This window comes from Myxine glutinosa, chromosome 14, assembly GCF_964187855.1.
Source record: "Myxine glutinosa chromosome 14, kmMyxGlut1.1, whole genome shotgun sequence".
In the NCBI taxonomy this organism is placed as follows: Eukaryota; Metazoa; Chordata; class Myxini; order Myxiniformes; family Myxinidae; genus Myxine; species Myxine glutinosa.
In genome coordinates this window covers 23,422,758-23,439,336 of record NC_136274.1, presented here as the reverse complement: position 1 = coordinate 23,439,336, position 16,579 = coordinate 23,422,758, and the positions used below count along the sequence as shown (strand labels likewise).

The following is a 16,579-nucleotide window of genomic DNA, read 5'->3' as shown; positions in this document are numbered from 1 at the left end:
GTTTTCATTCTCAGGTGTATTCCAGGTGTGTTCATGATATATGTTTGCATGATGACAGAATATAAAAGAAACATCCCATCGTTGCCCCATCCCATGGTATAAAATGTGAGTTGGATTTGTTCATTGCCAGAAACGATAATCGGTTTTTGATGAACAATGAAGGTGACTGCGGTGGGCCGTGTGAATGAATGATGAATGAAGCATCGTCGCGGGAGCGTTTCACGTCCCGGCATGCGAAGGAAATTATTTAATAAACCAAGCCATCCTCGCTGCCCTTGATCGGCGGGGAGTGTCAAGGCTGCAGAAAAGGGGAAGGGACGAGCAGAGGACATCTGAGGAGGAGGGAGAAGAGGTGGTGCGGATTAGTCTCATGGAGACTTTGCTGAGGCGGCAGTGAGTGGAGTGAGTGGTGAGTGTCGTGGTCGGATAAATCGGGCTCTTCGGGACGGTACAACGGGTGCGTGTAACATGGGATAAAGTATCAGATCACATGTCACGGGTCGGGTTCTTCCTTGTTGAACGATGGGATAACTCGGAGCGAAACGCGGGTCTCTGCTCTCAGTCGTGTAAACTCTAAAGCGGATGTTGTTTGTTGTCCTGTCCTGGTCTTGGATAAATCCGGCAAGCGACCGCGTGTTGTCCATCGTTGTTTATACGGTGATCCCTCAGGATGGTCTCAATGACGTTCACCTCGGGATGGTGCATACAGTGCGTGGTTTCCTGGGTAACGCTCACCTAGGGATGGTACATACAGTGCGTGGTTTCCTGGGTAACGCTCACTTAGGGATGGTACATACAGTGTGTGGTTCCCTGGGTAACGCTCACCTAGGGAAGGTACATACAGTGCGTGGTTCCCAGGGTAACGCTCACCTAGGGATGGTACATACAGTGCGTGGTTTCCGGGGTAACGCTCACCTAGGGATGGTACATACAGTGCGTGGTTCCCAGGGTAACGCTCACCTCGGGATGGTACATACAGTGTGTGGTTCCCGGGGTAACGCTCACCTCGGGATGGTACATACAGTGCATGCTTTCCTGGGTAACGCTCACCTCGGGATGGTACATACAGTGCGTGGTTTCCTGGGTAACGCTCACCTAGGGATGGTACATACAGTGCGTGGTTCCCAGGGTAACGCTCACCTCGGGATGGTACATACAGTGTGTGGTTTCCTGGGTAACACTCACCTCGGGATGGTACATACAGTGCGTGGTTTCCTGGGTAACGCTCACCTAGGGATGGTACATACAGTGCGTGATTTCCTGGGTAATGCTCACCAAGGGATGGTACATACAGTGAGTGCGTGGTTTCCTGGGTAACGCTCACCTCGGGATGGTACATACAGTGCGTGGTTTCCTGGGTAACGCTCACCTCGGGATGGTACATACAGTGCGTGGTTTCCTGGGTAACGCTCACCTCGGGATGGTACATACAGGGCGTGGTTCCCAGGGTAACGCTCACCTCGGGATGGTACATACAGTGTGTGGTTTCCTGGGTAACACTCACCTCGGGATGGTACATACAGTGCGTGGTTTCCTGGGTAACGCTCACCTAGGGATGGTACATACAGTGTGTGGTTTCCTGGGTAATGCTCACCTAGGGATGGTACATACAGTGTGCGTGGTTTCCTGGGTAACACTCACCTAGGGATGGTACATACAGTGCGTGGTTCCCAGGGTAACGCTCACCTCGGGATGGTACATACAGTGTGTGGTTTCCTGGGTAACACTCACCTAGGGATGGTACATACAGTGCGTGGTTACCCGGGTAACGCTCACCTCGGGATGGTACATACAGTGCGTGGTTCCCTGGGTAACGCTTACCTCGGGATGGTACATACAGTGCGTGGTTTCCTGGGTAATGCTCACCTAGGGATGGTACATACAGTGTGCGTGGTTTCCTGGGTAACACTCACCTCGGGATGGTACATAGTGTGCGTGGTTTCCTGGGTAACACTCACCTAGGGATGGTACATACAGTGCGTGGTTCCCAGGGTAACGCTCACCTCGGGATGGTACATACAGTGTGTGGTTTCCTGGGTAACACTCACCTAGGGATGGTACATACAGTGCGTGGTTACCCGGGTAACGCTCACCTCGGGATGGTACATACAGTGCGTGGTTCCCTGGGTAACGCTTACCTCGGGATGGTACATACAGTGCGTGGTTCCCTGGGTAACGCTTACCTCGGGATGGTACATACACGACATGATTCCCTTGGTAACGTTCACTGTGGGATGGTACATACAGTGAATGCATGGTTCATTTGGTAACACTCACCGCGGGATGGTACATACTGTGAGGACGTGGTTCCCTGGGTAACGCTCACCTAGGGATGGTACATAGTGTGCGTGGTTTCCTGGGTAACACACCTAGGGATGGTATATACAGTGCATGGTTCCCAGGGTAACGCTCACCTAGGGATGGTACATACAGTGCGTGGTTCCCAGGGTAACGCTCACCTCGGGATTGTTCATACAGTGCGTGGTTTCCTGGGTAACGCTCACTGTGGGATGGTACATACTGCGTGCATGTGGCTACCTGGGTAACACTCACCGCGGGATGGTACAGTGGCCACAATGCAGGGATGCTCGCCCATGCAGAACAGCAGTGCACCATTGCTTTAAACATTTCCCTCATATTTGTGCCGATACTGTTGCTGAAATCCCCCAGGACACCCCATGAGTTTCGGACGGTGACCACGCATGACGGACGGACGGTGACACCCCACGAGTTTCGGACGGTGACCACGCATGACGGACGGACGGTGACACCCCATGAGTTTCGGACGGTGACCACGCATGACGGACGGACGGTGACACCCCATGAGTTTCGGACGGTGACCACGCATGATGGACGGACGGTGACACCCCACGAGTTTCGGACGCTGACCACGCATGACGGACGGACGGTGACACCCCATGAGTTTCGGACGGTGACCACGCATGACGGACGGACGGTGACACCCCACGAGTTTCGGACGGTGACCACGCATGACGGACGGACGGTGACACCCCATGAGTTTCGGACGGTGACCACGCATGACTGACGGACGGTGACACCCCATGAGTTTCGGACGGTGACCACGCATGACGGACGGACGGTGACACCCTATGAGTTTCGGACGGTGACCACGCATGATGGACGGACGGTGACACCCCATGAGTTTCGGACGGTGACCACGCATGACGGACGGACGGTGACACCCCATGAGTTTCGGACGGTGACCACGCATGACGGACGGACGGTGACACCCCATGAGTTTCGGACGGTGACCACGCATGACGGACGGACGGTGACACCCTATGAGTTTCGGACGGTGACCACGCATGACGGACGGACGGTGACACCCCATGAGTTTCGGACGGTGACCACGCATGACGGACGGACGGTGACACCCCATGAGTTTCGGACGGTGACCACGCATGACGGACGGACGGTGACACCCCATGAGTTTCGGACGGTGACCACGCATGACGGACGGACGGTGACACCCCATGAGTTTCGGACGGTGACCACGCGTGGATTTGCTGCAGAAGCAGAGGTCGGCATTTCGAGTTATTTTTGAGAGATTGACCCCTTGATCTACATGAATCGAGCAAAGGAAATTCTTCGTGATACAAAAAAAACGACACAACCAAATTTAACCCTGGTCTGTTCTACTTATCGATCAAGACGAGAACAAACACTGCTTTTCTCCTTGCAAAAATCGGCATGAGATTCTCATCAGATTCACACGAGATCTCGTGAAACACGGGGCAGGTTTTAAAAAAATGTCTGGTTCCTCCTCAAGATGACATCTCAAGCAGGTGGATCGAAGCAGGCCTTTTGTCAGTGTTTTATCCCACAGACAGTTTGCTCTGCACGACTAAGTTTTTCAGCTGCGGTTTCATCTGTCCTTGCCATTTCATGGGCCCATTGTCTGTGTGGTGTTCCCTTTCGGACCCTCCGTGGTCGCCGTGGATACATGGTTTGGCATCATGCCCACAAAGCTGCAATTTGGCTGTCGGTGTGTTTCATTCATTCATTTATTTAGTTAGTTTGCATGTGGATAAACCTTCAGGCCTAGAAATAGGCCGCTAAGGTTTCGAGCGACACGTTACCCAAAGCCGCTAACACTCCATTGGATGAGATTGCAGAAAAGAGAAACACAGAGCGCTGTTGTGTGTATTTGTTATTGTTTTCAATACACGGTGAGGACTTGTGCAAGAGCGAGAACACTGAATGGGACTTAACAGAACAAAAGAAACAGTAGAAAGAGGAGGGAGGAGTTGAAGGATGAAATAGAGGGAGATTTGGACAAATGAGGAGTGTGGGAAGGATGTGTGAGGTGGACGAGATAGGTACAGGAGCAAAATCAAAAGGAAGGAAAGTGCAAATTTGGAAGGAGGTAAGTATTGGGGTTTAACGGTGGTGAGGAAATATAATTGTTTTGGATGGGGGATATGATGGGATATTCATTGGGGTGATGCCTAGTGGTGGCATAATGGTGAAGGTGGTTGGCTTAAGATCTCGAAGGCCTGAGTTCAAGCTCCTACCGTGTCAAAATACCACCAGGTGTGCTGACTCGGCACGTCATCCTTCCGGGATCAGAAAAATGAGTACCAGCTTGCTGGGCAAAATGGACCGCTCGAGTATCTTGCGTCATGGTGGCGATCCTTCCAGGGTTGTGCCAATGTGAAACTGCCAATGTTGATGCCTATGAAACTGCCTTGGCAGCCCTATGTGCCCAACGGCATGAGGAGGATCATCCGTCATCTATTCATCAGTGACCCCTTCAGTGGACTGTGGGTTTAACGGCTTCTCTCTCTTCCTCCTCTATTCCCTGTTTGTCGTAAAAAGGCGACAAACAGGGTTGGCGGCAGGAAGGGCATCCGGCCGTAAAACATTGCTTCAAAAAGGGGACCAAAAAAACAACAACAACCACGGTCCCCGAAAAAGGCCAACCCCCGCTTTGCGGGGAAAAATGGCCTCTAAAGGTGGTTTTTTCTCTCTTCCTCCTCTCCATTTATTAAGTAACTTTCATCAAATCAGCCCAAAGTGTCATTTGTGCCTATCTGTTACGAAGGCCTTCGCTCTTCCATGAACCAAGACAAGTAACGAGTCGGATAATCCTATTATGTCCGCAATAATTATAAAATAATTCCATTTTATGGCCGGGTTGGTGTCCAGCAGTATTTCTGGCCTATCCGACTTCATTTTCAGCCATTTTCGGTTGTCAGGACCTATCGAGGATTTCGGATGACGAATCTTATCCGATATGTGGTTAACTGCTTATCACTTTAAGTTTCTTCTCCTTCAACAGACTGTGTGACTATCTTTGTTAAAGATTCTTGTAAAAAAAAAAGCTCACTGCCTCAGATATGGATTGGAAGCCATCATTCGAGTCCAAAAACGACGCGAAGATACATCATCATCACTTGAACAGAATAGCATCTGGAGGCCTAAAGCGACAACCCTCCTTTCATTTGTTTTGACAGCGACAGAGATTTGGAGCTCCGCTAATCCCGATTATCCTTTGTGTGAATTGCTGAGTCTCGACTGTGCGTCCATGGAGCTCGGAAAGGTAGCGGGCATGCTCGGAGACGGTCCAAAGAGCTTTTTGCTCTTCTCTGCCTTCTGTGGTGCTCTGGTTGCTTGCGCTCTTGCGTATTACATTTACTGGTAAGAGGGTCCGGGGGTCCCTTTTGCATTGGGTTTCGACCGGTAATCCTCACTCCATCTGTTGGAGATCATTCAAACGGTGCTTGAGCAATCAAAGCAGCTGAAATGTAAACTTGATAAGGAAGATGCCAGCAGCCATGATATTTGAATGAGCGCTTGTGCTTGTGGAGGGAGTCGGTAGCGGATGTTGTTGAGCAATGTATTTAAAAAGGGGGTTGAATAAACAAACTTTATGACTGGTGATGACATATGAGGCACGAGTGGTGTTCCAAAGGCTCTACGATTGAGATACAGTCGTCCAAAGGGCACCAACATGATAACAAGGCTGGTGTGTGTGTGTGTGTGTGTGTGTGTGTGTGTGTGTGTGTGTGTGTGTGTGTGTGTGTGTGTGTGTGTGTGTGTGTGTGTGTGTGTGTGTGTGTGTGTGTGTGTGTGTGTGTATATAGATAGATAGATATATGTGTCTGTCTTGTGTTGTCTTGTCTTGTCACTGAACTACTCCCTCAAACTTTTGTGAAATCGTACCAAACTTCTGGTATGCACATATCTCTCCCATCTGTATGTCCTACTAGCAGAGGTACCCGGCTTTGCACGGGAGTGGGAGGAGGAGGGGAGGGGGAAGAGGAGGGGAGGGGAACGGGGGGGAGGGGGGGAGGGGGGAAGCGGGGGAGGAGGAGGGGAGGGGGAAGAGGAGGGGAGGGGAATGGGGGGGAGGGGGAAGGGGGGGAGGGGGGGAGGGGAAGGGGGGAGGGAAGGGTGCGGGGGTGCCCAGGGGAAGAAGGGCCCCTCCCCTCCCCCTCCCCCCCCTTTCCCCTCCCCCCCCTCCCCTCCCCCTCCTCCCCCTCCCCCTCCCCCTTCCCCCTCCTCCTCCCCCCTCCCATCCCCTTCCCCCTCGTTCCCCTCCCCTTCTCTTCCCCCTCCCCTCCTCCTCCCCCTTCACACCAGGGGGGTTGACTCAGCCTGTCATCCCACCAAGGTCGGAAGTCGGAACTCATTGTCGTCAAATAAATGTAAGCCTGTATGTTTCACTCTTTGTCACATGCCGTTGGTCCCATGTCAATCGGATGAAGTTGAAAAATTAACGTTACGAAGGTTCTCTGGGACGTACTGATTCCGAATAATGAAGTTGAAAAATTAACGTTCCGAAATACGCTAATTACGCTAACAGAAGCGCTGGAGGGAGCACTGCGCTCCCTCCCTTAGATTCCCTCCCTCTTCTGCTAGCGCTAATTACGCGTAACACACTAATTTTAAAACCCGAAGTTTTTTTAATTTTAAGGTGTGCTGTAGTCAGAAGCGCTAGAAGCGCTGCGCTCCCTCCCTTCGAATCCCTCTCTCTTCTGCTAGTGCTAATAATACGCTAATTTTAAAACCCGAAATTTTTTAAATGTTTATGTCTCCGTGACATTCCTGGGACCATCCCGAGTCGAACAGTACTTTCCGCTCGCAAATCCGTCCACGGGTTCTCGAGATCTTAGAGATCATAGATAGATCAGGATACAGACACAGAGGCCAACTCTACTTTATATATACTAGGGCATGCCCGTACTATATCTATATCTAAAATTATATCCCCCCCCTCTATTTACATGAAATGGTTTGGTCCAAAGCGAACGGCTTGCGAGTGGTGACAATCCCCCCCCCTCTATTTACATGCAATGGTTTGGTCCAAAGCGAACGGCTTCCGGAGTTTGGTAAAGAAATCGCCATCGCGTGCACAAACGCGCAGGAAAGCGAATGAATCGCAAATTCGGTTTTATTAGTTTTAAAACATAGTTTAACGCCAACATAGTTTGCAAACGTGAAATAAATGAATACGCTCTCAAATGTGCCATCCGAGGCAGAGTGTGTCCGCCACGTTCGGCACACGCGATCGTTCGCTGCTCTCTGATTGGTTGAATCGTTTTTTGGACATAGCTCGGTAAGTAATTGTCCGATTAATATGAAACCTTGAAAAGGCACATCCTCGGGTCCCCAGCAATATACCTGGCAAGTTAAAAGTATATCGGACCCGTGGTTGTCGAGAAACAGCGGTCACAGACAAACAGACGTACAAACGTACAAACGTACAGACAGAGATTACTGGAATTATAGATAGATAGAAGGGTATTTTTTTTTTTTTTCCAATTTTTTTTTTTCCTTGGAATTGTTTTGGGAATTTATTTTTTTTCAACTTAAGTTTTGAACTTCAATTGTTTATAAAATGTGATATCACGTATATTACAAATACATTTGTGCAAAATAATTGTTTGAATTATGATTGGTTTAAACCATGACAAAACAGCAACTCGGGTACAGTCATTTATCTATATATCTACACATCTGCGCAGTGTCTGTGTTGTCACTTAACGACTCCCTCAAACTTTTGTTTCCGTGGTTGTGAAGTGTTTTTAATAACGTTGTGGTGGTTTTGAATCACGTGGACTTGTCACACAACAAACCTGTCCACCAAATTCGTCTGAATCCATCCGCAACTTTGAGATATCCTGTTCACAGACAAACAAACAGACACAGGGGTGAAAACATAAGATCCAGACCTCCAGAGAACATAGCGTCCAGAAAACACAATCTCCAGACCTCCAGAAAACACAATCTCCAGACCTCCAGAAAACACAATCTCCAGACCTCCAGAAAACACAATCTCCAGACCTCCAGAAAACACAATCTCCAGACCTCCAGAAAACACAATCTCCAGACCTCCAGAAAACACAATCTCCAGACCTCCAGAAAACACAATCTCCAGACCTCCAGAAAACACAACCTCCAGACCTCCAGAAAACACAATCTCCAGACCTCCAGTCTCCAGAGAACACAATCTCCAGACCTCCAGAAAACACAACCTCCAGACTTCCAGGAAAAATAACCTCTAGACAGACAGACAGACAGACAGACAGGGGTCCACCTTCTATGGCAGAGGTACTGTAATTATGCTTTCATATGCCATTTACAGTTTGTTTCTATCCTGTACATCAAAAGTTATAAAAGTTCAAAGTTGCACAAGGACTTTATGGACACACTGTATATCTATTTATATTTTGGGAAAAAAAAGAAAAGACGTTTGCACTTTTTGGGCGATACGTGAGCATCTCATCTGGGGGAACTCTTTGGACACCCCTCGTACCTATTGCAGGGGTTCTTAACCTTTTTCCCTGTCAAGACCCCCAACGGATTGCCCACGATATCCCCATACCCCCTTTGGCAGACTGCTGACTGACCAAGGTGCACCGAAGGTGCACATAGCTAGGGGGGTACTGGGGGCATGTCCCCCTAGAATATTTTTGATTTCTAGGTGCTCTGTGGTGCATTCTGAGGGATGTTTTTACTTTAAACTGAGGGGTTATTTATTATATATCTGAAGTTTATATTTCATTGAATTTATTACAATTTATTATTATTATTTATTATGAGTCCCATACCCCCAGATTTTGGTCCCCATACACCCCAAGGGGTATGGATACCCCAGATTAAGAACCCCAGCTCTATTGCAAGTCTTGAGGACTCCAATTGATACTTTAGCAATCTTGTGGGATATTTGTCTCTTCAGGGAGATCGTACTGAGCGACAGTCCGTGCCAGCGTTCGTGATACCCGCTTCCCAGCCATGGGCTTCTTCTCCTGGCTGAAGACACAGTTCCTGTGTCACTTGCTGTTGGGCTATGTGTTCGTGTGCAGTGGTCTGGCCATCAATGCAGTGCAACTGCTCACACTCTTCATCTGGCCTTTCAGCCGCACCGTCTACCGTCACATCAACTGCCGACTGGCGTACTCACTCTGGAGCCGTGCGTGCACAATACCCAAACACCAATCCTCAATTGCCTCTCTATCCTGACCAAGCTTTTTCCCAGATGTGACCCGGTAGTTGCAATTTTGGTCTTTCTTTGGCAGGATGGCTCAGTTGGTCGCTTTCTCACATCTGAGCTGTCTGTCTAGTCATGGGTTCAATCCCCAATTTGGTCGAATCTGGTTAAAAACACCATTCAGGCACAGTACCAACAGGGGACTCGACCGTAGGTAGTGAGTGCATGCTGTCCTTTGGAGGGGATGTTAAGCTGTTAGCTCAACCTTGCAGACTTTAAGGATATTCTGTGTATCTACTCAAAAAGGGTCCACAATCTTCTTCAATATCCTTGCCAAGTTCCCTTCATTCTATGACCATTGCCACATTGTGGGGTGGTGGTTGCACTATATTATTATCTCAGCTGCACTCGAACATCCTTGGTTGAAATAAATTGATGATGCAACCAGCATATTAAACAATTCCGATTAGTATCCATGTGCTAATCCATCCCGCAGCTTTGTTGCCTTATCTGACCACTGATGTGTTCTTTCAGAGTTAATTTTGTTGCTGGAGCGATGGTCGGGCACAACCTGCACACTCTTTACGACTCGCGCGACTTACGACATCTTTGGGAGTGAGCATGCAATCCTCATCCTCAACCACAACTACGAGATTGATTTTTTGTGTGGCTGGACAATATGCGAGCGCTTTGGCGTGCTTGGGGTAATATGGTCAAAACAGCCATTCACTATTCACCACCACATACACGCTACACTCCCCCTACCCCTCCCCACCCACCATCCCCATGATGAACAACATTTGGGATTTCTGTGCAAATCACATGACGTCAGATGCCACCCGGACGCACGTTCGGAAAGTCTCAACAGGTGAACATTCTTTCTTCCCATTCTTGATATGTGTGTGCAGAGTTCCAAGGTGCTGGCGAAACGCGAGTTGCTGCATGTCCCCATCATCGGTTGGATGTGGTACTTCATGGAGGTTGTTTTCTGCAGGCGCCGATGGGAGGAGGACCGTGAATCCTTCATCAAGGGCCTGCACAACCTCCACGACTACCCGGAATATGTCTGGGTGCGCTCCTTGACCACTCCCAATTTATACCACACAACAAGACCAAATAAAATCAGGATTGTTTTCAGAAGTAACCATCCATATTTACCACCGATCCACCATGTAATTAATAATTAAGCCTCCCTTATTTAATAATCAATAATTAATTAATAACTGGAATTAAGCCATAGGGGAAGGCTTTGTGCTGTTGTAGGGTTTGTTTCTACAATTGGCACACCCAATTTTTAATGATACCACGGCACACCCAAGACCCCCAAGGAGTACTAAAGCACCATTTATAAGAAAAAACAAAAAACCAAACATTTTCTTCTTCCTGCACTATCAACACTCCGGGCAATTTCCGAGCTGTATCTCGGAGCCGGCTGGGACTTTCGGAATGAAATTTTGCATCAATAATGTGTATAGAAAATATGTGGGGTTGAACTATGTTTACATTGACCTAATTAAGGTCATGACCTAATTAATCATTTTTTTAAATGTAACATTTTTCACAAAAACTCGACTAAGGTTTTTCTGATCGGAAAGAAATTGCCCTCTAGATAGTCTACAACAAGACGCATTTCCGCGTAATTTACATCATACTCCTCTGGGTAAAGGTCAATGTCAAATTGCAGTCTGAAAAAAAAAAACACGTTTTTTTTGTCATTGCCCAATTTTCCTAATGCGGAATCTCAAAGATCACTTGGCCGTTCACGATGTTCTTGAATCATAATCGTGTATCTGCACTGAAGTTGTACACCTGATATTTTATTATTGCGCTTGACATACTTTTTTCGCATTGTGACCGAAATAATTTTAAAAAACACCCTTCTTCGTAACACCTTTTTGATCAAATGAATAATTTGCCTCCCATTTTCACGATGTCGAGTTTTATGTATAGCTTGTATATGAGGACATGTTTTCTTTATTTACACTCTACCCCTAAATGGTGAAGGTCAAGTTTATATGATGGTCTGGAATATACATATATATATATATATATATATATATATATATATATATATATATATATATATATATATATATATATATATGTATATGCCCCCCCAGAATTTCCATGTTTTAAACGTTTCCTAGTGTCTACCCTGGATTAGAATAGGTACACCGTGTCCCTGCGTGTCGTAAGAGACAACTAAGAGGGTTGGCGTCAGGAAGGGCATCCGGCCATAAAAACATTGCCTCAAAAAGAGAACCATGAAAATTACAACTGCAATGGGCAGGGTACAGCCCGAAGTGGAGGTCGGTTTCTGAGGTTTGGGAAATGGAATGTAGGGGCAATGACAGGGAGATCAGGAGAAGTGGTGGAAGTATTGGTCAGAAGAAGAGTGGACATATGTTGTGTGCAAGAGACGAGATGGAAGGGAAGTGGTGTGAGAATGGTGAAGGGTAGGCAGGGACAGAAATACAAGTTTGTGTGGCAAGGGTGCCTGGAGGGCGTGAATGGTGTTGGTGTCCTGTTTTCTGAGGAGTTTGTAGACAGTGTGGTGAGTGTGACTTGAGTGAGTGATTAATTGATGATGGTGAAAATGATGATTGGAAAGCTCTTGTTGAACGTCATCTCGGGATATGCTCCGCAGGTTGGTCGGAGCGATGAAGAGAAGGTCAAGTTCTGGTGTGCGATAGAGAAGCTGATGGAAAACGTGAAAGATGAGGAAGTTGTTGTGGTAGGAGACCTAAATGGACATGTGGGAAGGAGTATGGATGGTTTTGAGGGAGTTCATGGGGGTTACGGATATGGTGTAATGGAGAAGGTGGAAGGATTTTGGAGTTTGCTGACGGAGCTGATTTGTTGATTTGTAATACTCAGTTCCAGAAAGAGGATAATAAGCTTGTTACATACACGTCAGGTGGGTTGACGACAACCGTTGACTACCTGATGGTGCGTAGGCGAGATAGAGGGCACCTCCGGGACACAAAGGTGATCCCGGGGGAGGAGGCTGTTTCACAGCACCACTTGGTTGTCTGCGACATAAGGGTGAAAGGTGCGAGGAGAGCTCGGCGGGTGAAGTACCAACCGAGAATGAAGGTGTGGAGGTTGAAAGAGGTGACAGTAAGGGAGGCATTAAAAGAGAGGCTGAGAAGGGTAGAGGATGATGTGGTTGAGCTTGAAAGTGGTTGGATGTCAATGAAAGCTAGTCTGTTGGGAGCCGTTGGTGAGGTATGTGGATGGACAAAAGGACCACCGAGGCACTCGGAAACATGGTGGTGGGATGATGAAGTTGGAAAGAGGATTGACGAGAAGAGGAAGAAGTTCAAGGAGTGGCAGAAGGCGAAGGGAAAGGGAGCAGAAACAGCAGAGCATGAAAGTTATAAGGCAGCCAAGAAGGCTGCAAAGAAAGAGGTAGCAAAGGCGCAGGAGGCATGTAGGAAAATGTTCGGAGAACCCTTGGATTTGGAAGACGGTCAGAGAGCAGTATTCAGGATTGCAAAGCAGATAGCGAAAGAGAGGTGTGATGCGATGGGGGTGAGTTGCTTGAAGGATGAAGTGTGACAAATCGTTGTGGACCCAGATGGAATTAAAGGAAGATGGAAAAGATATATGGAAATGCTGTTGAATACAGAGAATGAATGGGATGGCAACATAGAGAGTAACCCAGTTTTAGGACCGGCAGAGAAGATAACTGAGAAGGAAGTTGAGGAAGCGATAAAAGCAATGAAGAGTAGAAAAGCGGGAGGGCCGACGGGAGTTGTGGGAGATATGTTGAAGGCAGCAGGAGGTTGGGGGTGTGAAGAGAATGACAGACATCTGTAATCTGGCGGTGAAAGAAGGCCGCATTCCAGTCGATTGGGAACTGAGTACCCTCGTCCCTCCATACAAGGGGAAAGGTGACCCTCTAGAGTCTAGAGTGTGGTTCATACCGAGCGATAAAGTTATTGGAGCATGGAATGAAGGTATTGAAAAGGGTGTTGGAGAGGAGGATAAGGAAGAAATTGAAGATCGACAAAATGCCGTTTGGATTTATGCCAGGAAGAGGAACGACAGACGCGATTTTTATTGTGAGGCAGTTGCAGGAGAAGTACATGGAGAAGAGGAAGAAGTTGTTTCTTGGGTTTGTTGATCTGGAGAAAGCATTCGATAGGGTTCCACGCAAAGTATTGACATGGGCAATGAGGAAGTTAGGAGTGGAGGAATGATTGATCAGAGTAGTGATGGCATTGTACAAAAGAGCACGCACAGCTGTAAGGACGAAGGACGGGAACAGTGGTGAGTTTGAGGTGAAGGTGGTAGTGCATCAGGGTCGGTACTAAGTCCACTACTATTTGTAGCTGTGATGGAGGTGCTGGCTCAGAACGTAAAGGAGGGTTTACCGTAGGAGTTGTTGTATGCAGATGATCAGGTGTTGATTGTGGAAAGTATGGATGGACTGAAGGAAAAGATGAACAAGTGGAAGGAATGTATGGAGACAAAAGGTCTGAAGGTGAATATCGGAAAGACGAAGGTGATGGCAAGTGGTAAAGCATGTGGTGTGGTGGAAAGTACTGGGAAGTGGCCCTGTGCTGTGTGCAGGAAGGGTGTCGGAGTGAACTCCATTCAATGTACAATGTGCGCTGAGTGGGTTCATCAAAAATGTAGTGGTCTGAGAGGGTCATTAACCAGTGTGGCAGCTACATTCAAATGTAAGGTGTGCACAGAGGGAGCTGCAGATGGAGGAAATGTTGAGTTGGATCTTGGAGACGGCGTGAAGCTGGAAGGTGTGAAAACATTTTGCTACCTCGGAGACATGCTGAATGGAGAAGGTGGATCAGACTCGGCAACGGTTGCTCGAGTGAGATGTGCATGGAAGAAGTTTCGGGAACTGAGTGGCGTGCTGATGAGGAGGGGAGTGTCGTTGAAGCTGAAGTGAAAGGTGTATGCTGCATGTGTGAGAAGTGTTATGATTTATGGGAGCGAGACATGGGTAATGAACGTAGAGCAGCAACGAAGGCTGGAAAGGGTGGAAATGCGAATGGTTCGGTGGATGTGCGGAGTATCGTTGAAAGAGAGGAAGCCAAATGATGAATTGCGAAAAATGATGGGAATAGAGCCTGTGATTGATGCTGTGAAGAGGAACAGGTTGAGATGGTTTGGTCATGTGTTGAGGAAGGATGAAAGTGACTGGTTGAGAAGAGTGATGGAAATGAATGTAGAAGGAAGTAGAGGACGGGGAAGACCGAGAAAGACTTGGCTAAAGATGGTGGAAGAAGAAATGCGGGCAAGGGGGTTAACAAGGGGAGATGCAGAAAATAGGGCAAAATGGAGAAGATTGTCATGGAGACCGCAAGGCTAACCCCCGCTCTAGCAGGGAAAATGGCCTTAAAATGCATGTTGTTGTTTTTTTTTTTTTTTTTTGTATACAAGGTCGAGGCTCGTGAAAGAGCGAACATTAATCACACAGAAAGACAAACCGACACATAAAACATATAACATAGGGAGCGGTAGACGGTAGACAAGATGGGGAGAGAGGGGGAAGGACACAAACACAACATTTGAGAGCAGGGACCGAGAGACATGGAGACATGGAGAGATCTGAGAGAGGGCGAGGGCTTTGGGGGGGGGGGGCGTGGGAAGGGGGCGGTGGGAGAGGTATAAAACATATGGACACTGCCAGGACTTCCAGGAAAGAAGTTGGAATTTCAAACAAGGTGGATCTGGGGTGAATTAGCGGGGGTAGAAAAGATCAAGGTTTTGGATGGGGGAAGATAAGAGATGGTGGTGAACAGCTGTTTTAAAGACCTGGAGGGAGGAGTGGGATTGAAGGGAGTGAGGGAGTTTGTTCCAGAGGCGGGAGAAAAGAGGAACTAGAACGGGCACTCGGTAGAGCGCATACCTTCGCCGCAGCTACTGTTCTGTACTTGGCATGGGAGTGTAGGGAACAGAACAACAAAAATACGATTTTGACCTTTTCGTGACCTTGACCTTGACCTTTGACCCGATTGCTCCCAAAATCTAATCAAATGTGTCCCGTATAATAACCAATCATCCCACCAAATTTCATGCAATTCGGTTGAATACTTTTTGAGTTATGCGAATAACATATACACACACACACACACACAGACATACAAATAAATACACAGCGATCAAAACATAACCTTCCGCTTTTGCGAAGGTAATGAAAGAGTGAAGGTGAGCAGAGAGCCGAGATTTCGGCAGTTTAACCATCAGAGGGTTGCTGGCAGATCTTGTGCGACCTGTAGGAATATTTGGGGGACAGAGCACAGAGAGAGCTGGGGGTGCAAGGCCGGAGAGGAGTCGGTAGAAGACAGAAAGACCACCTACCTGCCTGCGGTGAGTGAGTGAAAGGCCCTCAGAGATAGCTTCATCGCGGGAGATTCCAATAATTCTGAAAGCTTTGGTTTCAACAGCGTGAAGCCGAGCTAGGTGTGAGGCAGGAGCACCGGCCCATAGGGGAGAACAGTATTCCATTGAGCTGCGGATGAAAGCCTTGTATGTGGTGAGGAGCTCAGGTGTGCCGAGGAAGGACTTCGCACGACGGAGGATGCCCAGTCGGCGACTGGCTTTGGAGGCCAGCTTGGAAATGTGGTTTTCCCAAGAAAGATCATGGCAGATAGTGAGACCCAAAATCTTGAGCGACAGAACTTCTTGGAGAGGATTGTTGAGAAAGTAGATGGGAGGGTTGTCCAGTCGATCTTTTCGGAGAGACATAGTAAGAGTGTGAGATTTGTCAGGATTGAAAGACATGTTCCACTTGTTTGACCAGTCTGTGATTTTGTCCAGGTCTTCAGAGAGTGAGGAGGCAGCAGACTGCCGATCTGAGGGAAGAGGAATGGAGCGGCAGAGAGTGGAGTCATCAGCAAAGAGATAGAGAGGATTTTCGAGAGAGTCAGAGAGATCATTGATGAAGACCAGAAAAAGCACGGGGCCCAGAACACTGCCTTGGGGAACTCCAGCCTGAACAGGAAGAGGAGATGAGAGAAACCCAATCAGGGCCACACGTTGACGACGACTAGAGAGGAAGTCCGCCAGCCATGCGTGGAGATTTCCATGGATACCAAAGGAGGAGAGTTTGGTGAGCAGAGCGGGGTGCCAGACCGTGTCGAAGGCACGTGA

The 16,579-nt window shown here is 48.1% G+C and overlaps 1 protein-coding gene across 2 annotated transcripts in view; it reads left to right on the top strand.

Moving 5' to 3' along the window:
* The first annotated feature begins 231 nt into the window (after positions 1 to 231).
* The window catches only part of AGPAT3 (1-acylglycerol-3-phosphate O-acyltransferase 3), a 33,922-nt gene continuing 17,574 nt past the window's right edge, over positions 232 to 16,579 (top strand). Inside the window, exons 1-4 of one of the 2 annotated variants that reach the window (XM_078768281.1) lie at positions 232 to 409; positions 9,206 to 9,439; positions 9,992 to 10,161; positions 10,366 to 10,527. In XM_078768281.1, the coding sequence (XP_078624407.1) occupies positions 9,262 to 9,439; positions 9,992 to 10,161; positions 10,366 to 10,527 (510 nt within the window). In that variant the 5' untranslated portion in view covers positions 232 to 409; positions 9,206 to 9,261. Of the gene's footprint in view, positions 419 to 9,205; positions 9,440 to 9,991; positions 10,162 to 10,365; positions 10,528 to 16,579 lie in introns of both variants that reach the window. The other variant, XM_078768282.1, reaches the window with a different exon arrangement.